Source organism: Ochotona princeps, chromosome 27 (genome assembly GCF_030435755.1).
Source record: "Ochotona princeps isolate mOchPri1 chromosome 27, mOchPri1.hap1, whole genome shotgun sequence".
NCBI classification, from domain to species: Eukaryota; Metazoa; Chordata; class Mammalia; order Lagomorpha; family Ochotonidae; genus Ochotona; species Ochotona princeps.
In genome coordinates this window covers 3,700,518-3,728,467 of record NC_080858.1, presented here as the reverse complement: position 1 = coordinate 3,728,467, position 27,950 = coordinate 3,700,518, and the positions used below count along the sequence as shown (strand labels likewise).

At 40.4% G+C, this 27,950-nt stretch overlaps 1 protein-coding gene across 9 annotated transcripts in view; it reads left to right on the top strand.

Annotated features, from left to right (window-relative positions):
• The window catches only part of WNK1 (WNK lysine deficient protein kinase 1), a 115,060-nt gene that overhangs the window by 46,301 nt on the left and 40,809 nt on the right, over window positions 1-27,950 (top strand). For 8 of the 9 annotated variants that reach the window (XM_058655928.1, XM_058655930.1, XM_058655924.1 and 5 more), the window contains exons 4-8: window positions 650-807; window positions 21,208-21,296; window positions 22,737-22,956; window positions 24,794-25,124; window positions 25,854-26,038. In XM_058655928.1, the coding sequence (XP_058511911.1) occupies window positions 650-807; window positions 21,208-21,296; window positions 22,737-22,956; window positions 24,794-25,124; window positions 25,854-26,038 (983 nt within the window). Of the gene's footprint in view, window positions 1-649; window positions 808-14,527; window positions 14,633-21,207; window positions 21,297-22,736; window positions 22,957-24,793; window positions 25,125-25,853; window positions 26,039-27,950 lie in introns of those variants that run through there. The other variant, XM_058655931.1, reaches the window with a different exon arrangement.

Here is a 27,950-nt window from a genome sequence, read left to right as displayed (position 1 = left end):
TGTGTGTTTGGTTTTTTTGTTTGTTTTGCCTGTAGAATTCTCCTCACTGTATCTCTTCTGTCTGCAGTAGGCTTATTTGTGTGGAAGGGTAAGGATATGAAGAAAGGGGCTTTGGTGAGTGGCCTTTGTAGATAGCTACACCTTTATTTTTGAGAACCTAATGAATATTGAGTTTTTCATTGCAAGCTCGATTTTCAGGCGAGAATCTGATTGTAAATGTCTGCCTTACAGTTCCCATACAGCAGGGGGCAGACAAGTATTTTGGTCTTTTTTAACCCATCGTTGTTAGATCTCTTCATATTTGCTTTATACTGTGGTAGTTGGTTGCATTTTCTTTCTATTTTCAGTGTGAGTTATGTTACTTTGACATATTGTATGGCAGAATCCATTTTAAGGAGTACATAAATGGCCAGTAGACCCTGTTCCAACTTCTTTGAAGGCCAAACAGTAGTTCTTCTCTAAGATACTTGATGGAAAACACTAAAAAGATTTTTCCCTCCCCCTCTTCCCTAATTTTTTTGTTCTTCCTTTCTTTTCCCCTTCCAATTTCTTCTCTCTACAGGTTGACTTCTGCTTCTCCCCACCCCTCAGTGAGTGACGTCTGCCAGCTTCTGCTCACACTGAGTCTGAATCATTCTTTTAATTTAAGGTACCCCAGAGTTCATGGCCCCTGAGATGTATGAGGAGAAATATGATGAATCCGTTGATGTGTATGCTTTTGGAATGTGCATGCTTGAGATGGCTACGTCCGAATATCCATACTCTGAGTGCCAAAATGCTGCCCAGATCTACCGTCGAGTGACCAGTGTAAGTCTCCCCTAACTGTTGGTGACCTTGAGTCAGATCTGATGCAATCTTCAGCTAAACAACATCAAATCATACAAAAGAGAGCGGTAGTAGAAAGCACACTGAAGAAAGTGTTGAGGGCAGAGAAGGGTTCTTGAAAGTGGAAACAAAGAGCCCTCAGTTTATCCTGGACCTTGCTTGTATTCATTTAAACTTTTGTTATTATATAAAACCACCTATTGAAGAATTGTTTTATTTATTTGAAAGTCAGAGAAAGATCTTCCATCCACTGATTCACTCCCCATATGACCACAGCGTCATGAAGAGTGAAACCAGAGCTTCTCTGGATTTCTGACATGATTAGCAGGAGCACAAGCTCTTGCACTAGCCTCCACTGCTTTGCCAGGGCATTAGCAGGAAGCTACATCAGAAATGGATCAGTCAGGACTCACACCAATGCCCATATTTGATTCCAGTATTGCAAGCTAATGCTTAACCTGTTGTGCCACAGTGCCAGCCCCTCATTAACTCATTTCTTAAACTGAAGCCAGGAACCGAGTATGCAATTAAGTAATGCATGTTTCCCATACGATTGGCAGGAAGCTAGCTACTTCAGTCATCACCCCTCTTCCCATAGAGTCTACATTGACATTCCTGTCAGAGCTGGGACTCGGTGAGAAACACTAATTTCTAGGCTAACCACCCACAGCCAGACATATTTTTAATGATACAGTTTCATTGGTTTTTAACATATTAGGAGGTCTGTTTTTTTTTTTTTTATTTTTTTTTTATTTATTTTTTTTTTTAAAGATTTTTATTGTTATTGGAAAGCCGGATATACAGACAGGAGGAGAGACAGAGAGGAAGATCTTCCATCCGATGCTTCACTCCCCAAGTGAGCCGCAACGGGCCGGTACGCGCCAATCCGATGCCGGGAACCTGGAACCTCTTCCGGGTCTCCCACGCGGGTGCAGGGTCCCAAAGCTTTGGGTCGTCCTCAACTGCTTTCCCAGGCCACAAGCAGGGAGCTGGATGGGAAGTGGAGCTGCCAGGATTAGAACCGGCGCCCATATGGGATCCCGGGGCTTTCAAGGCGAGGACTTTAGCCGCTAGGCCATGCCGCCGGGCCCGAGGTCTGGTTTTTAAATTGCTTTTTAGGAGCAGGACTTGTGACACAGCACATTAAGCCACTGCCTGGGATTCCCATATCCCATATCAGTGCTTTTTGAGTCCTGACTGCTGCTTGTCCAATCTTGACTTCTTGCTAATGAACCTGAGAATGTCGCAGAAGATGGCCCAAGTACTTGAGGTCTGCCTTCTGAGGGGGCCTGCTGAGCGGATTTTTAGGCTCCTGCCTTTGTCCTGGGCTTAGCTGTTGTGGATATTTGAAGAGTCAACCAGCAGACAATATCTTTCTCAGTCTCGTGTCTCTTCATTTTGTCACTCTGCGTTCCAAATAAGTAAATATTTAGATGTTGATAGCTGATCAGAATGTAAAAACTTGATTTATTTTTGAAAGCCAATGGGAAACATTCAAATTTTAATAGACCAAATTAATGTTTTAAAGATTATTTATTTGATAGAACTACAGCAAGAGAGATACCATCCATTCGTTGGTTTAGTCCCCAAATGACTGCAAAGGCCAAGCCAAAAACCAGAAACCAGGAGCTTCATGTAGTCAGTCCCAAAGCCTTACAACTGTATTTCTCTCTCTCTCTTTTTTTTAAAGAGAAATTTCAGTGATTCTTTTTGCTGCATGAAGTAATTCTGCTTTTTTTTTTTTTTTAAAGATTTTTTTTCTTTTAAATTTTTATTACAAAGAGATATACAGAGAGGAGAGACAGAGAGGAAGATTTTGCATTTGATGATTGACTCCCTAAGTGACCGCAACGGCCGGTGCTACGCCAGTCTGAAGCTGGGAACCAGGAACCTCTTCCGGGTTTCCCACACAGGTGCAAGGTCCCAAATCTTTGGGCCATCCTCGACTGCTTTCCCAGGCCACAATCAGGGAGCTGCTTGGGAAGTGGAACTGCTGGGATTAGAACCGGCGCCCATATGGGATCCCGGGGCACATTCAAGGCAAGGACTTTAGCCGCTGGGCCACGCAGCCGCTGGGCCTACAATTGTATTTCTCAACCTCTTTTCTTTACTTACTTATCCCAACTGTCTCTCAGATATTCTAATCATGAAATGCTTATTCTCGATTTGAGCTCAAGAGAGACTGGAAAACGTATTTTACTAATCCTTCAGATAATTCTAATAAGTGCTGTAATCGTTATTCTATAGTTACATTAGAAAGCTTACAGATCTTGGCCGTCCGAGTTCTGTGTCTTTGTTCCTAGTTCAGGTATCTTATTGTTCCGTGTCTTTCCAACAAAAACTTGCATGATACTAATTTACCTGTTCCCTTTTTGGTAAGTTCCAATTTTATTTAGTTTGAAGTCCCAGGAGGTGTATTTGATTCCATTTTTTTACCTCCTGCTTCTGTTCTACCATGTTCTACTTTACAGATATCTCTTAGGCAAATTTTCTTCATTCCTGCAGCTACAACTCTGCTTTCATTTCTTAATCGCTTCATATCTTGTGGTTTTTTTCGCATTATGAACTTGTTTGTTCGTTTCACTAAACTGGTTCAACTTTCTCTGCTTACTTGGTATAAAAGTTATGTGATACTAATTTGGGTGTGTCAAAATAACAACAGATTCTTTTCCTCAGAAAGATTTATAGGGCAGCATTGTCGTATAATAGAGACATCATCTGCGGTGCCAGCACTCAAAATGTGATTATTATTATTATTGAAACAAATGTGAAAGTAGAAATATAAACTAGATTCAGACCTGAGGGAAAATTACTAAACAAAAATTGCTGTGGATCAGAGGAGGTTTACAGATTGTCATGCTACATGAGCGATGTTATTAAAGGTGTTTGTATTATATAACTTAAAGTAGATCACTTCTCAGATTTGATTTTTCTCACATAGATATCATAGCCAGAACTTTTCTGGCTTACCAAATTCATTATGAAGAGCTAATGCGTTGAAATTATATAAGAAAATATATTTGAATTTTAAAAAATGTTTTTATTATATTTGACTTGTGACTAGATAATCTCTAAAATGTCTTCTACCATAACAGCTTTTTAATACTTCAGGATGGTTTAACTAAGATTACTCCGTAAAAAGTGGGGATAATAATAATGATAATAATAATGAATAGCTTTTTTACATTAATGAGGCATGAGAGTCCCAAAATCTACCATTGGGATATATTTTTGACATTTTTTTAAAGATATATTTTTTTTTGGAAAGTCAGATTTATAGAGAGAAGTAGAGACAGAGAAGATGATCTTCTGTGCAATGGTTGACTCTGCAAGTGATCACAACCATAGAGCCAGGAGCTCCTCTAGGTCTCCCATGAGAGTGCAGGGTCCCAAGGCTTTGGGAGGTCTTCGACTGCTTTCCCAGGCCACAAGCAGGGAGCTGGATGGGAATTGGAGCAGCCCGGATACAACCCAGTACCCATGTGGGATCCTGGCTTATGCGGGGCGAGGACTTTAGCCACTAGGCTATGGTGCTGGGCCCTATTTCTGACATTTTTTAACCTTAGCTTTGTAATTAACTAGTAAATATAATCAGTTATCTCAGGTACTAATGAAGATGTAGATGTTAAAACAGATGAGGTTTAGCAAGTCTTGTGCTTTCATTATCCTGAAAGTCAGCTTTCAATAAAATTTTCTTTGATAAGTTTATTTTCTGATTTTTTTTTTAATCTTCGATACTTCATTGAATTTTAGAAGACCTTTGAGGATTTCATTGCCAATTGATTAAATCTGCAGCATGTTGCTGCAGGTTGGAGTGTTAATTAGAAATACATTTTTGAAATTATATGTGATAAAAATGTTTTTAGTGTCTTTATTGAGATGTTTTATAGATCCTCTAATTTGCCAGTGTGATAAGGTGCACCATTCAGTGATTTCATTATATTCACAGATAGCTGCAGCTGTTACCACAATCAGTTTCAATGAAAATTGTTACTTTCCTATACCTACATCTTCCCCTTTGTAGCTATAAACAGCTATTGATATAATTCTGCTCGTTAGAATTCCCAATTGTGGACATTTCATACAAAAGGAATAATATAGTATGTGGTCTTTTTTTAAATTTGAAATGATTAGTAAGAGAGGAGAAGAGAGAGACAGAGAGTAAGCTCTTCCAACTTGTGTTTTTTTCTGCGAATGGCCAAAGGCCTGGTATGAGCCAGGCCAAAACCAGGAATTCCATTTAAATCTCTCACATGGGTGGCGGGGCCCAAGCACTTGGACCATCTTTTGCTGCTTTCACAGGCACATTAGCAGAAAGCTGGGTTAAAGTTAGTTGCCAGGACTTGAATCATTACCCTAAATGGATGCTGGTGTCAGCCCAAGCCATTGCACAATGGCCAAAATGTCAGTAAGGTTGGCGTAGAGGGAACAGTCTGTAACATAATCACAGCAATATATGAAAAACCCAATGCCAGCATCATACTGAATGGGGAATGATTGGAATCTTTGCTGCTAAGATCTGGAACCATGCAAGAATGTCCACTATCACCACTGGTATCTAATGTAGTGCTGGAAGTACTCACAAATGCTATTAGACAAGAAAAAGAAATCAAAGGAATTCAAATTGGAAACAAGGAAGTCAAGCTGTCTGTTTGCAGATGATATGATTCTATGCATAGGAGAAACCAAGAGACTCAATAAAGAGACTGGTAAAACTTAAGAGAGTTCAGGAAAGTGGTAGGGTACAAAATCAGTGAGCAGAAATCAACAACCGTAGTGTATGCAAACAACTTCAAGGCAGAAAAAGAGCTAACCAGCATGGTTCCCTTCAAAATGACAGAGAAGAAAATGAGATACCTGGGAATAAGCCTGACAAAAGATATAGAAGATCTCTATGAGGAAAACTATAAGACATTAAGAAAAGAAATAGAAGAAAATTTCAGAAAGTGGAGAAACATATACAATGTTCCTGGATGGGCAGAGTCAGTATCTTCAAAATGTCCATATTACCAACAGCAACATATACATTCAACTCGACTCCAATCAAAATACCAAAAACATTCTTCACAGAGCTGGAAGAAATGATACAAAGGTTCATCTGGAAACAAAAATTATGAATAGCCATAACCATTCTGAAGAAGAAGAACCTAGTAGGAGGGATCACTATCCCAGATCTTTGGACATATTTTAGGGGGTAGCTATCAAAACAGCCTGGTATTGGCACAGAAACGGAGAAGACGACCAGTGGAGTAGAATAGAAGCATCAGAAAGAAACCCACACATGTACAGCCATTCAGTCTTCAACAAGAAAACAGAGAACAATCCAGGGAAAAAGGAAGGTCTCTTCAATAAATGCTGTTGGGACAACCAGCCTAAGAAGCAAGACCCGCACCTTTCACCATACACAAAGATCAAATGTTAATGGATGAAAGATTTAAACCTATGCACAGAAATCATCAAACTTTTGGAAGCAAAATTTAGAAATTCTCCGCAAGATAGACATAGGCATGGACTTCCAAGAAAAATCATCAAAAGCAAAGGAAATCAAGACCAAAATAGACATGAAACTACATTAAGCTAAGAAGCTTCTGCACAGCGAGACGATCAACAAAGTAGAGAAGCAACAACATCATGGGAGAAGATCTTTGCGTATTATGTAGGAGACAAGCGGCTAATTTCCAGAGTATACATAGAACTCCAGAACAACCATAACAGCAAAACAAATAAACCAGTCAAGAAATGAGCAAAGGAAATAAACAGACACTTTTCAAAGGAGCAAATCCAAATAGCTAACAAGCATATGAAAAAACATTCAAGCTCCCTGGAAATAAGGGAAATTAAGATAAAGATAACACTGAAGTTCCACTTAACTCCAGTAAGAATGGCCCACATACAGAAAACTACTAACAACACCTGCTGACGAGGTTGCAGGGGAAAAGGAACCTTATTCCACTGCTGGTGGGATTGTAGACTGGTCAAGCATTATGAAGTCAGTATGGAAAACACTTAGGCAACTGAAAATCTACCTACCATATGACACAGCAATATCGCTTTTAGGAATTTGTCCAAAAGACTTGTTACATGAGAAAGCCATGTGTGCCCCTGTGTTCATTACAGCACAGTCAGCAATCGCAAGAATAGGGAAGCAACCTAAATGCCCATTAACAGGGGACTGGATAAAGAAACTGTGATTCATCTACCTAATGGAATACTACTCAGCTATTAAAAAAAAAAAAAAAAACGGAAATACAATTGTTTATAGCCAAATGAGCCAAACTGGAGACCTTTATGCTAAGGGAAAAGAGCCAACCCCAAAAGGTCAGATATCATATGTTTGCCCTAATATGAGATAATATGAAGCAAAAAAAAAGAAGATATGTCTATTTCCCATGAACTGTTGAAAGCCCCTTCTATACCTGAAAGTGAAATCGCTGGGTTGTATGCAGTGTTTTGCCGCTTCAGGTACTAGAGCTTTGTTTTCCAAGTGTCTGCACCATTTCACATTTCCACTCTGTTCTCTGGATCCTTGCCAACACTTGACATTTTCTGAATTTCTAACCATTTCACTGGGTTTAAAGTGATCTCTTAATGTGGTGTGGATTTCCGTTTCTCTGGTTGCTCAGGATATTGGCTGTCTTTTTAAAATGTTTATTGGTTGTTCATATTCCTTTGTTTGGGAAAAGTCTTAAAAAAAACCCTTTGCTTACTTGTTGATTGGTTTATTATTTTTCTTTCTATTATTATATTCTATAAGATCTTTTTACAGTTATTTTTTCCCATTGTATGACTGTCTTAATGATGTCATTTCTTAACGTCTTATGAAACATACAAGCTTGTTTTTTTGATGAAATGATTATTATTATTGCTTCTGCTTTTGGTGTTGTGTATGCCAATCCATTGTCAGATCTTACCTCATGAAGATGTTAAAAATACAAACTTTGGCAAGAGCTTGTGTATATTCTGTCTGTGAGAACAATTTAAAAATGATACTTTTCTTAGCGGAGATTTGGCTATAAACCAAATTGGGAAAACCAAAAGGGTGAAACATGAAATGACCAGCTTCTGAAGGAAGTTTCTACTGGAATAAAAGATGCTGTGTTGTTGTATCAGAGTCTGCTTCCACTGTTATTACATAGCTGACATGTGTGCAGAGATGAAGGTAATTTTTCAACTAGTTTAATGAAGTAACCAATGAAAGCTTTTCAATATTTATTTTTGAGAATAATAAGCAAAAATGTATGACTAACTACTTTTATGTTATAACTGTGCCTAAAGAAAATTAAGGGTGTGTTTTATTGCAAAGTCAGATATACAGAGAGGAGGAGAGACAGAGAGGAAGATCTTCCGTCCGATGATTCACTCCCCAAGTGACTGCAGTGGCGAGTGCTATGCCAATCCGAAGCCGGGAACCAGGAACCTCTTCCGGGTCTCCCACATGGGTGCAGGGTCCCAAATCTTGGGCCGTCCTCAACTGCTTTCCCAGGCCACAAGCAGGGAGCTGGATGGGAAGTGGAGCTGCCGGGATCAGAAGTGGCGCCCATATGGGATCCTGGCACGTTCAAGGCGAGGACTTAAGCCACTATGCCACCACCACTCTGGGTCCAATAGTTTACTTTTATTTTGAATATTTTTTGAATAGTTCGGGGTGGGAATGCGTGCCCATGTGGGCCTTTAATTAGGGTGGGGAGAGTCAGGTATGGAGGAAGATGAGTGGAACACATGTTAGTTACAGTCTTTATTTTTCCCCTGCTGTGTCTGCAGGGGAGGAAAGGGAGAGCGCTGCTCCTTGCTGTCAAACCACACCAGCAGCTAGGGGTGGGACTTGATCATTTGAAGACTCCCTAGAGAACCTGATGTTTGTGGAAAGTGTTCCCAGGGTATTACTTGAATGGTTTTGATAGCCCTGAGACATTATCAGTTTCATTACTTCAGGGTTGAGAAAATCTTTCTGAGATCTATTGGTTGATGAAATCCACCTTAGTGCATCCACAGACCCAGGAATGTTGTGCAAAGCTTGGCTAGAAGACTTGTCTAACCTGTTGCGCTTTCCATCCTCTGAAGAGGCAGTTGACTTCGCCTGCTAGCCTGGATAACCTGGCAGTCATGTCCCACACGTGCCTCTGAACATGCTGTCTGTCCACAGGCATTTTCAGCTGAGGAGGCCATCTTGATACATACCCTCCATGGCTGAACTACACATCCTGTGACTTTCCTTGTGACCAAGATCTGAGCCCAACAGTCCAGCCTGGGAGTCCTCACCTGGGGTGACTTCAGCTTTGACTCTTGTGTTTGCCACGCAATGCAGGATCAGGCTCAGTCTGTCACCTGTATCAGCCAACACACATACCAGTGGATGCAGCTTGGTCAGTTCCAGCTCAGCTCCTTATTTCACTTGAACTAATGAGTTATGTTGGCCAGTTCAGCCAGCCTGCCACAGACCTGGTCTTCTTGCATACCAGCAGGTGCCACAGCCTGGTTTGGAGTGACTCCTGATTACGCCCTGCCAGGCTCACCCCCAGCCCCAGTTTTTGCACTTGCCAGCATCTGCTATGGCCTAGCCCAGCCAACCCACGTGCCATCTGGTGCTCCTGTACACCCACAGGTGATGTGGCTTAGCTCAGCCTGAGCCGCGCTCAGCCCCAAGCTTCATATATGCTGACAGGTAGTGCCACCTTGTCAAGCCTGGCCTGCCCTCAGTCCTGGTTCTTGTGCTCACCGGTGATAGGTACAGCCTAGCAGGGGATTACTCATTGTTCCCTTGCCAGGCATGTTCCCAGGATCATTCACCTGCCAGGGGATACTGCAGTCTAGCTTGCCAGTCCTGCTGCTTGCCGGCAGGTGCTGCAGCCTAGCTTGTATGGGTCAGGCTAAGAAGCCAGGAGCGGAAACACCATCTTGTTCTCTTACATGGGTGGCAGGGGCACAAGCAAGGAGCTAGATGCAAAGCAAAGTAGCTGGCACTCAAACCTGCATTCTGATGTGAGATTCTGGCCTGAATAGTACGCCGCTGCTTCAGCTGCTACACTGCAGTGCTCATCCCTTTTTCCTACTTTCTAACTTGTAGTAGTTTCCAACAATCTTTGGGATTCCCTGGTTTTTGGCTGCAGCCAAAAAAACTATCTTTACCTGGGGTTCTTGTGTCTCTTCTGTTCTCATAAGATGGATACCAATTATTGAGATGAGGGGTCATCTATACTTACATGAGCTTGTTTGTTATTCTTGTTTGGGAGGCAGAGCTGCCATTACTGGTTCCCTCCGTAAGTGTTCACAGTAGAGTAGCCAAACCTGGACCAGGATGAAGCTAAGAACCAGAAACTCGATGCATGCCTTCCACATGGAAGGGGGGGGGGCGGTAAAAAGGATTATCTGATGGAGCAGTCACATTCAGGGTCTGCATTAACATAAAACTAAACTGTAGTTGGTGAACTATAATTGGTGATTGAACCCGGGACTCAAAGCTGTGCACTCTGGTATGGAACTTGGGTTTCCTAACCGCTAGGCCTAATACCCACCCAGATGAATTCATCTTAACATTTATGGGAGATTTAGAGAGAGAACAAGAGACAGAGATTTGATCTTCCATCTGCTGACTCACTCCCACATGACCACAGCAAAGAGCTTTTTCCGGGTCTCACATGCAGGTACCTACTTTCCTTTGCTGATTGTTTTTTCTTTGTTTGAAGATTTATTTCTTTGAAAGGCAGAATTCTTAGAGCGAGAGACAAAGATATAGATAGTGCTTCTATCCACTGGTTCATTATCACATTACATGCAGCATACAATGGCATGAACTTTTTTTTTAATGAAGGATAGTACATTTGCAGTTGGAGCAGTGAAGGCTTTCACCTGTGCACACTAGGACAGGCCAGAGCCAAGAGCTCGGTCTGGGTCTCCCACATGGGTAGAGCAACCATTTTCTACATGCTTTCCCAGGCACGTTTGCAGGGAGCTGTCTTGGAGATGGAACAGTTGGGACTCAAACTAGCAACCATGTGGGATATTGACAATATAGGTACATCACAACACTGGCCCTTGGCTTTTACTTTTTATTACTAAATTGAGATTATATATCGTTAGATTGGCTATTTGAGATTCATTGACTTACACTGTAGTCAGAAATATTGGTATTGATGCCCTGATTCTGTATTTGAGAGCTTAGGTTTAAGTTCTCGTTGTGCTTCCTGCTAACACAAAGCCTGGGAAGCAGCACGTGATAAGGAATTCTTTTCCAGCTACCACACAGAAGACATGCTTAAGTTCCTAGCTCCTCACTTCGTTCTAGTTCAACCCCATACAACACTTGTTACCTATTGCCATCTGTCAAAACTAGATATGAGTGAAACGCAAATATAACGAGGCCTGAAGTTCCAGTATCCCATATGGACAGCAGTGCCTCACCCAACTGCTCTACTTCTTAGCGAGCTTCCTGCCAGTGCGCCTGGACTGGCAGTGGAAGATGGTCCTGCCAATCCATGTGGGAGACCCAGATGAAATTCCAGGCTCCTGGCTTTCTCCTGGCCCAACCCTGGCTATTGTTGCCATTTGGGGAGTAAACCAAAAGACAGAAGATCTCTCCTCCCCCCACCTTCCTCTTTCTCTTGTCTTCCACATTTTCTCTCCTCCCTCCATCTCTCTCTCTCTCCTTCCCACTCCCTTCCTCCTAGCTCTCTAACTTTTTTGAATAATTTTTTTAAAGTGCAACCAAAGTATTTTTAAAAAGTCATGAATCTTTTAACATGACATACTAACATGTTGGTTTGTTCTTTTTTTCTCTTCATTAAGTGAGGGAAAAATCTGAAAACAAATTATTTAGGGGAGTAGCAGTAGCTGAAATTAAGACTGAAGTAGTTCAGGGCTGTATGTAAAGGTTTATGATCCTTTTTTTAACAGAAAAAAAGCAGTTACGTGATCTTGGTCCAGTTATCTTGAAAGTTTGTGCTACTGAGAATGAGAAGATCCAAATAGTAGTGGTAACGGACCTGGTAGATACAACCTTTGTTTGCTACTATAAGAACAAACACCTCTGCAGTGTACCATGGCATGAGCTGTTAAAATGGAGGATAGTGCATTTGCAGTTGGAGCAGTGAAGGCTTTCACCTGTGCAAAAGCAATGTGCCTTAGGCTCACGGGGCAAGGTAATTTCTGTGATAGAATGAGCTCAATTTGGTAGGGTATTTGAAGAGACTTGTTTTTCAATGGGATCATAAGGTGTGTTCAAATTCCTGTAAACTAATGGGTCATACCAGTAAAAATCTGGCTGAATCTAGCCCCGTAGCAACCAAGTTAGAAATAATGGGGATTTTTAATTACTTTGTTTGTGTAGTTTGACTTTGTCACTAATTCCATTAGCTTTTGGATTGCAACGTTTGAACATTGTGTCTGGGAAAAACAGAATTAAAGCTGTTAGGGTAAAAATTCCTTTTAGTTTATTATATAACAATTTCCCACTCCGTCTCTCACTTTTTCACAAAAACAAATGAAATTGCTGATTAGATAGGGTTGAAAGTTGAGGAAAACTGTATTTCTTTAGCAGCTATCACAGAGAAGATGTTTACTGAATTTAGCTGAGGTAGTTCCGATAGGATAGAGAAAGATAGTTTCTACATTTAAATAGACTTTTATAGTACTGAATTTCCTGTTGTAAATCCTTGCATGCTAAACGTTAAAAGGATTCATATAGGTACTTAATAATTGCTGCTTTCTCGTAATAGAGTATTTGAAATGCAGTTGACAAAATAAGAAGGAATAGAAAGAATTTGTATTACTAGAAATATGCATTAAATATTCATTGAACAACTAACTTATTTGACTGGATTTATTGGAGGCTAGAAAGAATGTTCTTGTCAGTGGAAACCTTTTCTAGTACTCCGTGAACTATGTAACCAGTTTGGACTTAATTGTGAGGACATTTTTAGGGTGGAGATGTAGATTGAAGCTAGATTGTGACGGATTTTGTGCCGCATTAAGGAAATGAAGACACTGTAATATGACCTAAAAATAACATTGAACTATACATAGGAAAATCTGAAATCTAGTGTTCACTTTACCATTGAGAAGGCCATTACCTACTGAAATAAACAATACTGAAGTTACTCTGGATGCTAAAAGAAATGCAGTATTTTTTTGATAGATGTGTGATACTTACAGTTTAGACATTGGAGTTACCAGTGAGTTAGTGTATATGACTTTGACATGGCATTACTTTTTGGGCCACAGCTGTTTAATTTGAAGGAGAGGAAACTCTTGGGTTCTTTCTAGATGTGTTGTCCTGTGACCATCTTAGAGATGTGGAAAACTTAACCATTTTTTGAGTGGTGTGCTATGAGCTAAATTATTTGAAAGTGGTTGGTTATGTGTCACTTAGTAAATAGAATCAGATTTAGTCAGGGCATGAGACAAATTTGAAAGGGAAGTATTGGAAATAGTGATGCCTTAAATTGGTGTAAGAGATGAAATGTAAACAATCAGGATTTTGTGCATTACAGTTTGATTTCTATTTATTTCATTTGCGATCACAATTGTAATGCAGAAAAACAAATATTTTTGAAAGGTAATAAGTCAGAACAGCTCTGATTTTGGTTGATCACAGATCTTTGGCTGCTGGAAGAATAGTAGAAATACTTTTAGCAGAACCATGTATCGTCTGTTTTTAACATTTAGCTTTATTTTTTCTGGTATCTTTGTTAATGTCACAAAGAACAACTTTTTCTTAAGTCACTAAAATCAAAGGAATCTTTTATTTAAAGTATAAGAATGGTGATACAGGGCCCGGCGGCGTGGTCTAGCGGCTAAAGTCCTCGTCTTGAAAGCCCCGGGATCCCATATGGGCGCCGGTTCTAATCCCGGCAGCTCCACTTCCCATCCAGCTCCCTGCTTGTGGCCTGGGAAAGCAGTTGAGGACGGCCCAATGCATTGGGACACTGCATCCGCGTGGGAGACCCGGAAGAGGTTCCAGGTTCCCGGCTTCGGATCGGCGCGCATCGGCCCGTTGCGGCTCACTTGGGGAGTGGATCATCGGATGGAAGATCTTCCTCTCTGTCTCTCCTCCTCTGTGTATATCTGGCTGTAATAAAAATGAATAAATCTTTTAAAAAAAAAAAAGAATGGTGATACAAATTACCTTACTATTCCCACTTTCCATTTGAATTAAGGGATGTGGTCCGTTTCACACGATCTTAGTATGTGGTATACTATATTATTGTGATTCCTTGTCCTGTGTCCTTTTTGGGTATATTGAATCCAATTCCAATATCCCCTTCCTGTTTTTAAAGCTTAGTTTCAAAATGATTTAATATGAAAGGTGTTTCATTAGAAGAATTTCTGTTACATACAATTAAGTCTCCACGGCAGCTTTTGCATGGAAGGAGGCAGAACTTGTGAGCAAAGTAGGTGGAGCTTTGTACAGGTGAGATAAGTCTTGCTTTGCTGTCCACGGATCTGTTAGTGTTGGAGGAGCAGAGGGAACAGTCAGCAGAACAGTTTTGATGTTCAGCATGTAGATTTTTTTAATGGGACCAATCAAAAATAAGTAAATAGTTCACTGCCGAGGAAGCTCAAGTGTGAGAGCTGGGCAAGCATGGCTGTTACACGAGAAACTGAGCTTCAGTCTGACTTTGCCGTCTGCCTTCCTTATGCTGCAGGCTAATGTATTTTTTATACCTTACCCATTTTCCCTTCAATTTCTTCTAACAAGAACCAGTCTGTTTTGCCTTTTCTGATGGATTTTACAAAGAAAGATATTTGCTCAGTATTTGTCATAATAAATTCTCATTGCTGCTGCTGTCTTCAAAAGGACTGTGTAAGTGAGGTGGGTAAAGAATTGTAACACAAGATACCTATTGTAATATTTTTGGTTATGTCTGTATGAATGTGTGTGTGTGTTCAGTTAAAGTATTGAAACGTTTAACTTCAGAATACTTTACAAGGAGACTTCAAGGATTTCATGGAAACATTGAAAAGTACAGATTATTTTGGTATAAAACTTTTGGAAATTTATACATAGTGTTTGATAGTATGCATTTTCCATAAAAATTTCTTGGACTACAATAAGTTCCTACTTTTAATTCCATTTCCATAAACTTTTTGAAATATCTTTGTAGTTAAAATTCTGTAGTGAACATATGCTGTGTTCTTTTTGAGAAAGTAGGCTTTTTACACTTGAGCATAGTTAAAGAAAGCTTTACATTCATCAAATGCTATGACACATTTGAGGCTTAAGTTTTTAAATGTTGACATTTCTTTAGAGCTACAAGGTTGATTCAGAGACCTATTTCTCTATTATGGCTTAATTTGTTTGCAAATATAATTACAGAGAATTCCAAGGAAAAGTCAGAGTCTGTAATGTGTATGTGTGCATTTTTGTCCAAATAAAGCAGCATATTGACAAACATTTGAAGTGCCCTGTTGAGTCAACACTGTAAAAAATTTTTTAATCCATTTAATATTGTACGTCAGTGATCTTTATTTTTTCTTTTGCTTTATTCAAAGGAATAATTTTATATGATCCTGAATATATCCTAAATGGGCACATATTAGATACGCAAGAAGTACTAATGTTTAGTAAAGACAAGTTAGTGTCCCAAGTAAAAAACTAACTAGATAAATGGCACTACTGTGAAGAGAGAGATCGTGTAACTTACTAAAATAAGGCAGGAGTATTGGCAGAGGTAATGGGCTGGTGGCTCCAGGAAGTTTATGTCTTTAAACAAACTTTTGTTCGGTTAAGATTGCCCCAGTTTATTCGTGATAATACTATTTTCTGTTCTGTGTTTTTTTCAGCTTCACTCAGAATAACTGAATAATGCTTTGCTCTGACTGGTTAGAGCAGGAGTAGTTGAAGTTCATTTGGGAAGCAAAGAGAAAGGGTGACATTGGCAGGACTGTTTGGCTTTAAGTTGACTAATACATGAAGTAGAAAATAAGATATTTTCATTTCAAAAATATTTTTTGTTATTTGATCCAGTTTTTATAATTATAGACTAATTCCAGTCAACTTTTAGAATATCAGTAATAAAAAATACATTGAATTCATACCTGCTAAGGAAACAAAGACCGAATGTGTGGTGAGCATGTGAAATTTTAACTATTTTAAAATAGCTTTTTATTTCATTTCCCAGGTGACTTCTCTTTAGGCCATGTTCAGTGTCATTGAGGTCATATTCATCTTCTAACGTACTTTATATTTCTCAGATTTTCAGTAATGCCTTTGTCTGGTTGTTTTGATACTCCTGGCTTCTTTGTGGTAACTGAGCCTTGGAATTTTTTGTCACATTTTTTCAGGATTTGAATAGTGCTAAGCAGCCTTAATCTTTTAATACCAGCTGCTGGGCTGGCAAGGTGTGTAGGAGCTTTATTTGATACCTTGGCATCTAGATGGCAGTGGTAACTCACCATGTTATGTAGCACTGGTGTGGAATTGTTTTTGCCTAAATCTTGACTACCGGGTGAGAATGCACCACCAAGCAAATCTGAGGTCATATTATACACAGTTACTGCTTTGAGGTGTCATCTTTTGATTCAGTTAGTATTCCCGGTTGGAAATAAGAACTCTTACTGGTAAAGTCACAAGTGAATATACGTTTTCAAGGTTCAAGAATGAAAGATTAACATGAAATTTCACTTTCTTTTCATCTTATGCTTTATTATCTTTGATTCACAAAGCTTAGTAATTTAAAGGACTTTCAGGGATGGCATTTTTGCACAGCACATAAGCTGCTGTGTGAAGTGCTGCCATCCCATACTGTAGTCATTCCTTGCTGCTCTGCTTCCAGTTCAACCCTCTGCTACTTGGCCTGGAAAAGGAGATCACCCAAATACTGGGCCATTGCTGCCCACCAGGGGGATTTGGATGGAGCTTAGAGTTCGGAGCAACTGACAGCCATTTGTGAAGTGAACCCATATATAGAAGATTGTTCCCATTCTATTGCTGTTCCTTTCAAATAAATAACTCTGTATTATTTATTTATTTCCGTTATAAAGTCAGATTTATAGAGAGAAGGAGAGACAGAGAGAAAGATCCTAACTACGCTGGTTCACTCCCAAAGTGAAGTGAACCACTGGCCAAAACCGCCAGAGCTGAGCCGAACTGAAGTCAGGAGCCAGGAGCTTCTTCTGCATCTCCCATGTGAGTGCAATGACCCACCGACTTGGTCCATCCTCCACTGTTTTTCCAGCTCATAAACTGGAAGCTGAGTCAAAAGTGGAGTAGCTGGGACATGAACCGGTATCCTTATAGGATGCTGGTGCTGCAGGCAAAGGATTACGCAGGCGTGCCACCATGCCATCCCCAAGAAGGATCATTTTTTCCTCATTAGATTCTTTATTTTCAACCATTTCTTTGTAATAGTCAAACTATCTTTATATGCAAAATCTAATTGTATGTGGCAGTTCAGCTTGACCAGAAAAAAAAAAAATCTTTCAGATAAATTTTTGCTATAAAAAAGTATTCTACACCATCGACATAAAAGGAACTTTCTGAAAGTCAAAGGAAAATGCGTAATATAAAGACAGCTATGCATGGATTTCAATTTTTTGTACTAAATAAACTTCCTATTCCATTTTCCACAGACTTTTTGAAGTCTTATTGTGCAGCATTTTATATGGCTTGTCCCAGTATTTTTTGTAAGTAACTTCTAAAAATCGTGCAATTTGGGGACTAGCATTGTAATGTGTGGGTAAAGCCGCTGACTGCAATGCCGGCATCTCAAAAGGGTTTGTGTATTGGCTGTTCGACTTTGGATCCAGCTCCCTACTAATAACCTGGGAAAAGATGTGCAATATGGCCTACCTGCTTGGGCCTGTGCCAGTTGCATGGGAGGCCCAAATGGAACCCCTGGCTACTTTAGCACTCCAGCCATTTCAAAAGGGAATCAGAGGATCAAAGATCTGTTATTCCTTCTCTCTGAAACTCTTTCAAATAAATTAATAAATTTTTTTAAGAAATAATTTAGAGCCCAGCATGATAGGCTAGCGACTAAAGTCCTCACCTCGCACACGCCAGGATCCCATATGGGTGCCTGTTTGTGTCCCAGCAGCCCCACTTCCCATCTGTTTCTCTGCTTGTGTCCTGGGAAAGCAGTCAAGGACAGCCCAAAGCCTTGAGACCCTGCACCTTCATGGGAGACCCAAAAGAAGCTCCTGGCTCCTGGCTTTGGATGCAGCTACTTGGAGAATGAATCATTGTGCTGAAGATTTTTCTGTTTCTCCTCCTCACTGTATATCTGCCTTTCCCAATAAAAATAAATATTTTTTTAAAAAATACTTTAAATTTGCAGTTTTCCATGCTTTTCTTAGAAAACTGAAATATACAAGTAATTCCATTTTTTCTACTACTAAAGAACTTTTAGAATGCAACGGACATTTATATTCCCAAGGTTGGAATATCACTTCTCTTTTCAAGCAGACTTTTCTTTAGTAATGTAGTTTCCTTGTAATTAAAATTATATGGATACCACAAAGAGTTTAGAAAATTAGGTTTGGAAGATGTTTGCAGTGTATATGCGCAGCCTAAGCCACCACTTAGGACATCCAGGTACTGGGTTGAACCTGGATTCAATTCGTGGCTCCCACCTGTAGTTCCAGCTTTAAAATAAAAAAGTTATGGGATTTTGTGGGTGGAATAAGTTAAGCTTCTTTTTCTTTCTCTCTCTTTTTTTTTTTTTTTTTTTTGGAAAAGCAAATTTGCATAGAGAGGAGACATACAGAAATATCTTTCATCCACTGGTTCACTCCCCAAGTGGCTTCAATGGCCGCAGCAGAGCCAATTCGAAGCCAGGAGCCTCCTCCTGTTCAACCATGGGCACACAGGGTCCCAAGGCCCTGGGCTATCGTCCACTGCTTTCCCAGGCCACAGGCAGGGAGCTGCATGGGAAATGGAGCAGCTGGGATATGAACCCAGTACCTTATGGGATCCTGGCATGTGCAAGGTGAGGATTTACCCACTAGGCTACCCTGCTGGGCCCCAGGAGGGGAAAGTTTTATGAGGTAGGTATGGGGGCCCTGTGTGGTAGCCTAGTGGCTGAAGTCCTTGGCTGGACATGACTACAGTGTCCCTCGGCATGGGTCTGGAGTGTGCCACACTGGGCCAGACTCGAGCACCAACTGGTGCTCGTGAGAGCCAAGGTGAGTATAGGATAGGCTGAGCCTAGACTTGGCATGTTCTGAACTACATGAGAACTGTGCGGGGGGTGTAGACCAGCCGTGTTGGGGTGTAGTACCCAACAGTAAAAACCAAAATGGGTGTTGGCCGCTTGGGCAAGAGCACTGTTCTGCCGGGACAGGAGGTGGACTAAGACAGTCTGGGCTAAGGACCCACAGGTGGACCACAAGATCTGCCACTGGAAGGAGGCTTGATAGAGGATTTGGGGAACCCGTTGTTCAGGACAGTCCCTGCAGCTGAGCACAAGAACCAAGGTTGGGAGCTCCTGAGATCAGGCCAGGTTTCGGTGCCGGCCGGCATATGTGTGGGTCAGGTCTTGGGGCAAGCCAGGCTGCACCAGTTCACAGCACCCAGTAGCAATGTGAGAACCAGAAAGAGTGCAGGACAGGTCTGGTTGGGCCACAACAGCAGCCAGTTCACATTGGGGCCACCGGGACTAGGGGCTGACTGGGCTGGGCTAGGCTATAGCACCTGCCAGCAAATGCTGAGGTGAGGCAAGCCCTGCCAGACAGCCACAGCACACGTGAGACCTAGAGGTATGGGTTACAAACCCAGAATGGAGGCAGCGTGGGTTCCTCAGCTGGTCCACTGCTCACACTAGTGAATGTGAGAGCGGAGACCAAGGGCAGGGCTACAACACCTGTTACCCTGCATATGAACTGGTTTAGGAGGAGAGCCAAGCTGGGTTGATTGTATCTACTGGTGCACACATGAACCAAAGTTAAGTACAAGCTGGTTGGACTTTCGGCTATCAAGTGCTGGGAATGGGGGCAAATCCTGGCAAGCTATACTGCAGAACCACCTGGAAAATGCAAAATCTGGGACTGGAAGTGGATTAAGTGGAGAAACTGTGGGTATCTCTCTGATGGCCTCAACTCCCACCTGTGAGCATTGGAATCTGGGCCAGGCCTGCTGGATAAGCAGTGCCACCTGCTGGCGTGAGTGTGGGCTGCATAGTGGGGCCCGTTGGGTTGAGCTAGACTGCAGTGCCCATTGATGTGTATGAGAACTGAATGGGGTGTGAGAGACTGGACGAGTCTGCTGCACATATTGGCAAGCACAAGAACCAGGGCTGGGATTGGCCTGCTGGGGATAACGGGATCGCTCTGACTAGGCTGCAGTTCCTGATGTATGTGAGGGCTGAGTGTGTGGTGGGCTGCGTTGGACTGGGTCTCAGTATCATTTGGTTTGCGTAAGAGACAAGATTGGAGACAAAACTGACCCAGCAATTGCAACTACCAGTGTGTGTATAGGCTGATGTGGGGTGATGGACTGAGCCGGGCCCCATATTGTCAAGCACACATGAGAGTCAGGTCTGGGATCACTTCAGACGAGGTTTCTTGAACCACTGGACTCAGAACTCCAACTCAAGGGACAGTCACAATTTGTGTGGTCTGACCCTCAAGTGCATGTGTTAGAAATGGGCCTCCTGAGTGGCTTAGATGGAGCAGCGGACAGCACTCCCAGATGCACATGGAGGATATGGTAGTCCATTGTGGCCTGCAGAGAATACCTGGTACCAGGGCACAGGAAGGAGTGCAGAACAGATTGGACAACTACCTCAGCCAAACAATGACAGCGAATATCAGGGCAAACGGAGACTGTAAGGTGGATTGTGTCAGCAGTGTTTCATGGAAGGATTTCCTCATCCTTGGATCAGCGAGATCAGTAGCATTTCAGAACTATTGAAGGAAGGCACATGAGCAGAACCCTCAGAGCATGCTCCACATCAGGGACCCTGGGATGACATTGGGTGGCCCTTTCCCATTCCCGTGTACTGAGGCAGTTGGAAGGTTGGGTGCGGTTTCTAACCTTGTCTCCCACTGCTCCCCAGACACAGGAAGAAGGAAAAGAAAATTTGTAAACAGTGATCTCACCCATTTTCTCCTAATCCTTGACCTTCCCACCCTAATCAACTACATAAACACCATCAAAATAAAATTAAAAAAAAATTTTTTTAAAGAACTGCTAGCAGTAGTCTGATTTTTTTTTATTATTATCACGTGAATGGATAAGTGACTCCACTGTCAGACTAACTATTGTTTTTTCGAAAAGCTTTTTTGTCACCACCACTACCCCAAGCATGGCTGAATATGCTCTTGCAGGCAAATCAGAAAACCGCTAGGATGATAAAAATGTAACCCCTTAGAACCTTAACTAGAAAATTAAAAGCAAAGCTCAAAAATGCTTCTCCTGTTAAATGTGATGGTTTTTGTGGTTTTCAGGGAGTCAAACCAGCCAGTTTTGACAAAGTAGCAATTCCTGAAGTAAAGGAAATTATTGAAGGATGCATAAGACAAAACAAAGATGAAAGGTAAGTTGCCTGTTTTGTAAGTAGCAATCAAGTCATTTATGTGATATGGTTTTGTTTTTTTTTAAGTGCTGTGTCTGCTGAAGTTATTCAGACTCAGTATACTAGAACATAGTGAAATTGTTTGGGTGGTTGCTTTGCCTAAAGGTTAAGATAGTGGTTAAACCTACACCCTTCATCAGAGTATCTTTTTTACTTACTGCGTCAGCATAGTTTATAAACATCAGTAGACATCAGTCTCATACAGCAGCTGTTCCTTTGTCTTTTACTAAAGATAAAGAAATGCAAAAGGTAACATAAAATTTTCACTTTTTAAATCAGCTATTTGTTTAGACCTTGATCTGCTGTCAATATGTCAGAATTGGGGAAGACTTCATCCAGAGACTTGGGAGGAAATCTGGCTTAGTAGTGTCGAGTAACAGAGCATTTCTTTCAGACTTGTGACACTATCTGATTTGCTGAGCAGCTGTTTCATCACCTGTGTAGGCATGACAGGGGTCCAGCATCTATTTTTGAAAGATAGTCTACATTTATCATCCTATTATTCTCTCTGAAAAGGGATAAATGGACAAGTTAGTAAAAGCATAAACTGTAAATTGAACTTAGTCTATCTCCTGAAGAATAAATACACTCAGATCTGCCAACGGAATTAAGCCTGTATCCTCATCCCTCAATTCTCGTATTTTTTTCTTAACTTTGTTATTTGGAGGAGCTTAACATGGCCATCTTTAATCTTTTACATAAAAAGTCTTTTTAGTAGAAATTTTAATGATTTTTTTATACATTGAATCTTTAAATCTCAGAACATATTCTGTTTTCTGGATGGCGTAGCTAACTACATTACTGGCTTTTTCAAACCATTTTGTCTAAAGATGATTGTTCTGTGATCAGCGTTCTTGCCTAACATGAATAAGTTGAAAAAAGGAATTGAAAAAATTTACTGGGTAAAGGCTATTACTGTAGAAAGTACCAAAAGATTTGTTTTGTTTTGCTTGTGCTAGTTACCGTGATCAAGAATGTCAGCATTCTTGAGCTGCCATTCCTAATCATGAGTTGATATCGTGACCATTATTGCTCAGGGATCAGAAATGATGATGCGCACAAAGGCTGTTTGTTAGTTATGAAGTGCTGTATACATGATTATGTGGTGCCTTTGTTACTCTGTCATGTTGGCCATTCTGGCACAGCAGTAGCCAGTGAGGCTCAGTTGTTGGGTTTACGCTTTATTTCACTGGACTTTACACATCAATGAAATTTTTAAATGTTCCTTGAGAATAAAGCTATATAGACACAACACATAATAAGAGTAATTTTAAAATTTTTGGCTTTTCACAGCTATTTTTTCTTTATTATGAGTAAAATTCATTAGCCACACTGGAAGATTTTCTTTTCAAAGTAATGGAATTTTGTTTTTGTTTCTTTCCTTTTTCATCTCTTTGGAAGGTATTCCATCAAAGACCTTTTGAACCATGCCTTCTTCCAGGAGGAAACAGGAGTACGAGTTGAGTTAGCAGAGGAAGATGATGGAGAAAAGATAGCTATTAAATTATGGCTACGTATTGAAGATATTAAGAAATTGAAGGGCAAATACAAAGACAATGAAGCTATTGAGTTTTCCTTTGACTTGGAGAGAGATGTGCCAGAAGATGTTGCTCAAGAAATGGTAATTGACATTTATTAGCCATTTAAAATGGTAAATTTATACACTATTACTGTTGGAAAAAAAAGTAATTTATACAGTGGCGTGTGTGGCATATGCTATTAACAAAAACAGTTACACTTCAAGAGAGATTGAATTTGCTGGTTGACTCCCTAGATGGTGGCAGTGGTTAAAGCCAGAAGCTTGTTCTTAATCCCCCACATAGGTGTGGGGGCCTAAAGACTTGGGCCATCCTCAGCTGCTTTTCCTGATCATCAGCAGAGAACTGGATTGGAAGTGGAGCAGTTGGGACTTAAACCAGTGCCCCTATGGGATGCTGGCCCACAGTTGGAGGCTTAACATGCTATGCCATGTTGCTGATCCTCCCTCCACCCCCGTGTTATCTTTGAATAGTGTTGACTTTTCCTTTAATACCCTTTGTAGATTTTTCCATTGCTTTCATAATGGGTATTACATTTTATGGTTACTGAAGTTACTTTTGAGGGAAGCATATTTATACATGTAAAGGTATATGTGGGGTAGATGAAAGGGAAGATGAATTAAAGTGCATTCTGCAGTCCTTTTCAAAGTATAAATTTAATGGCTCCTAATTTGTATAAAAACTCTTTAGTTATAATGACAAATTATGTTTATAAATATTAGTTTGCCTTTATCAGTCATTGTATAACCTTATAGTTAGCCATAGGGGCATTAATTGCTTTTACTTTGAATGGCGTTTTCAAGATCAATTATTATTGGACCAGTTTGGTATATTATTATTACACTTGATCTCAGCCAAAAGGCCGAGAGCTGATGATATATTATTATTAAAGTGTGTGTGGGTGTAGGATCCCAAGGCTTTGGGCCGTCCTTGACTGCTTTCCCAGGCCATAAGCAGGGCACTGGATGGGAAGTGGAGCTGCCGGGAGTAGAACCGGTGACCATATGGGATCCTAGCATGTTCAATGCGAGGACTTTAGCTGCTAGGCCACCGCACCAGACCCTAAAAGACGACTTTTTAAAGGCTTATTACAGTACCAGTTATTTTACAAAAATACGCAGAGAACATAAGATTTAAGAACCATTCAGTGGTAGATATGGAAAAGATAGTTATTTTTTTGCCAGTTTCTTGTATTTTTGTGGTGTGTTTTAAAACTTTCATATACTTAAAATGATTTTTTTGCATCAGGATAAGTGGTTGCCTAAAGAAAAAAGTAGAAATGGCACAGTTCGGTGGTTACATGTGAAAGAGAAATATAAATTTAGGAATAAAGTGTCTACTTGCTTTACGACCTGTGGTTTCAGATACCGCTATTGGTTTGCTGTTTGCTATAAAGTGAAGGTATACCCACCCATCCATCAGGTGGGTAGGAATCAGTATGGTGATATGGCAGGGTAATCCTCCACCTGCTGGCACTGGCATACCATATAAGCACTGGCCACATCTTGGCTTCTCCACTTCTGATCTAGCTACCTGCTTATGATATGGGAAATTAGCAGAGGATAACTCAAGTCCTTGAGTTTTCCTGCACCCAAGGGGGAAATCCAGAAGAAGCTCCTGGTTCTAGCTTCTGAACAGCTCGGCTGAAGCCATTGCAGTCATGTGGGGAGTGAACCAGCAGATGGAACGATCTCTCTCCCTATGTCTCCTCTCTAGCTCTGCCTTCGCAACAAAAATTAATAAATCTTTTTTAAAAAAATGGTAGTTGGGAAATGCATAGTGCAGACCAGTACAGTAGCCATTGGCCAAGATCGGAGAGTTGTTCCTTCTCTGCTTTTGTATAATGACTGCTTTATCATTCTTGGATTGTTTTCTTTTGATGTACCTTTGCATCTTAACACACTCTTTTATATTCTGCAGGTAGAGTCTGGCTATGTCTGTGAAAGTGATCATAAGACCATGGCTAAAGCTATTAAAGATCGAGTGTCTTTAATTAAAAGAAAACGAGAGCAGCGACAGTTGGTGAGGGAAGAGCAAGAAAAAAGAAAGCAGGAAGAAGGCCATCTGAAACAGCAGGTAGAACAATCAGGTGCCTCCCAGACGGGGCCCAAGCAGCTCCCTGCTGTCGGCAGCGGGCCACCTGCCGCTTCCACCACTTCAGCGTCAGTTTCTACTCAAGTAGAACCCGAAGAACCCGAGGCTGACCAGCATCAACAACTGCAGTATCAGCAACCCAGTGTCTCCGTGTTATGTAAGTTGCTTGGAAGTGGACAGATAAGCCAGTGATGCTTCTGCTAACCTTTATTTCATATGGTTTTATGACTTTTTTTATTGGTTTTGAATTATGAATCCAGCATACAATAAACTTTCGGATGGTGGAGATCTTAATTTCTTTTTATTATCTCCATGACTAATGAAATAGAATGTATCATTGAGAAACTATAATGAGTTCATTTCACAAGTTCCACATTTTGGGCATTCCAGTTTACAGATTTTTACTTTTTACAATTCCTTAAAATGTAATTAATGAAGAAAACTGGCATAGCTATTTAGAATTGAATTCATCAGTCTAATTGAACTTTCAGCAAAGTTAATTGTGTATAGACTAAAACTCAACAAAGCTAGCAGTTATTGATTTAACTGATGATAAATCTTTTTTAAAAGTTCACAGAATTTAAGTTTAAATTGCAATGCTGTATTTTATTGCCTTTATTCTTCAAGGAAATGATATTCTGTGATAACTAGAGTAACTTTTAAGAAATATATTAAAACCTGGGTTTTTTGTTTATAGAAATTTCACTTAAATATAGTAATCTAATAGGATACTGTCAAATTTAGTTCAGGTCTGTGCAAATAAACAGATAATTCATTCAAGTACAATCATTCTAAAATGTGTTGGAAAAGTATGAACTTCATTTTAATGATTTATCTCTTATTCTTTTCTCTCTCTTTGGTTTTTGGTGATTCGTTTCTCCTTTAGCTGATGGGACAGTTGACAGTGGTCAGGGATCCTCTGTCTTCACAGATTCTCGAGTGAGCAGCCAACAAACAGTTTCATATGGTTCCCAGCATGAGCAGACACCTTCTACTGGCACAGTCCCAGGGCATACAGTCTCTGTGCAAGCACAGTCTCAGCCCCATGGGGTATATCCACCCTCAAGTATGGTAAGTAAATGCATATGCAAGTTTAAGAACCTCAGTTTGAACCAATGGGGAGTCTGCTGCATTTAGATTTTTTGCTACTTGAAGAACAACATGAGTCTAAAGTAGATGTAAGTGATATACAGTCAGCCCTGTAAATCTGTGGGTTGTATCTATAAACAAACACAGATTGAACCAACTGTGGGTTGAAAACACTTTGAACTATTCTGGAGGGTATGCGTAAGTTACATACAAATACCATGCCCTTTTGCATAAGGGATGTGACCACCTTCAGACTGAGCTGTCTGCTTGGTGGGGGGAAGGGATGGGTCCTGCAGCCAAACCATTGAGGCTACTGAGATGACTATATTGCTACAGGAAATAGGTTTATCATGGAGTGTACAGTAATACAGACGTGGCAGGTTACATACAGTTGTGTGTAGATATTAGCTGAACTCCCTTTGTGAAACAACCAGATAGTAAAATTTAGATTAGTTTGCATTTGATTGAAGGTAATTTTTTTTTTTTTAAGCACAAATTGAAACTGTTCTAAGCAGCAGCAGGAATCAGAATTTGGGGATGGAATAAGGAGGGTTTTTCAAAAGCTTACTTCTTGAAACAATTACTAAGTATTTTCTGTAAGATTTTTTATTGTATAAAACACAGGTAAGACCTTCAAACCATTATAGAATGCTGCATGTGAGTACTCCACAGTGAAGGAATCCTTTCGTTGTATGACCATTTAATGCTTGTATTTAGTTAATCATCAGTTGCTATGCGTGTTCCTGCGTTTAAAGTCTATGTTGGACACAATTCCTTCCCCAGTATATGTTCATTTGCTTTTTCCCTTTATTTAATATCTGTTTTATTGCTGGTTTACTTTCAAAATCAACTTACAGAGGTTACTTGCAAAAATATTTTATGCTTGTACACACAGACACGTCATTATCTACTCTTGCTTCTCCTATAAAGTAAGCAGGTCATCACTTAAGACCTCATTTATTTTCCTGCCTCTTTTAAAGGAAAATGTAGCATTGTCTCAGAAACAAATTAGGAATTAATTAAATAGTACTTGTTTCATGAGATTGTTATTAGGCAGACAGATTTTTTTCCTCTTCAAAAAAACTTTTAATCTGACCATGTGGAAATCTTACTCTTCATTCAGTGAAAATCGTTCTTAATAGAAAATGTTTGCTGTTGTCTTTGAATCTGCAGTTAGATTATTAAAAGGTGTGTCAGATCAGTCCATTTCGATGAGCTATCTAGATGAGTGACCGTAGTGACACAAGGACGAAGGTTGGAAAGGACATAGTGACCTAGTGACCTAGTGACTTTGTTAACAGTTTACTTTCTAACCTTTAAGATAAATAGGATATAACAATTTAATAAAGACTGCATGGAAATGTATTTCTGTGTTCTGACAATGTTAATTGTCAGCATCTCTTACCAGTTTCTACTTTGGATATATTTTGGGTTTCTTCTAGATCATTGTGGCTAGATTGTAGAAAGGTGTTTCTTCATTTTTTTTTTTTTTAAGATTTATTTTTATTGGAAAAGTGGATATACAGAGGAGGAGAGACAGAGAGGAAGATCTTGCATCCGATGATTCACTCCCCAAGCAGCCGCAACAGCTGGAGCGAGCCAATCCAAAGCCAGGAGCCAGGAGCTCTTCCAGGTCTCCCACGTGGGTGCAGGATCCCATGGCTTTGGGCTGTCCTCAACTGCTTTCCCAGGCCACAAGCAGGGAGCTGCATGGGAAATAGGGCCACTGGGATTAGAACCGGTGCCCATATGGGATCCCAGTGCATACAAGGCAAGGACTTTAACCACTACGCTATCGCGCCAGGCCCAAAAAGTGTTTCTGATCTTTTGGCTTCACTTATAGGGTGAAGAACAATAGGCATATATTTGAGAAAAGAGAATAGCCATATAAGAT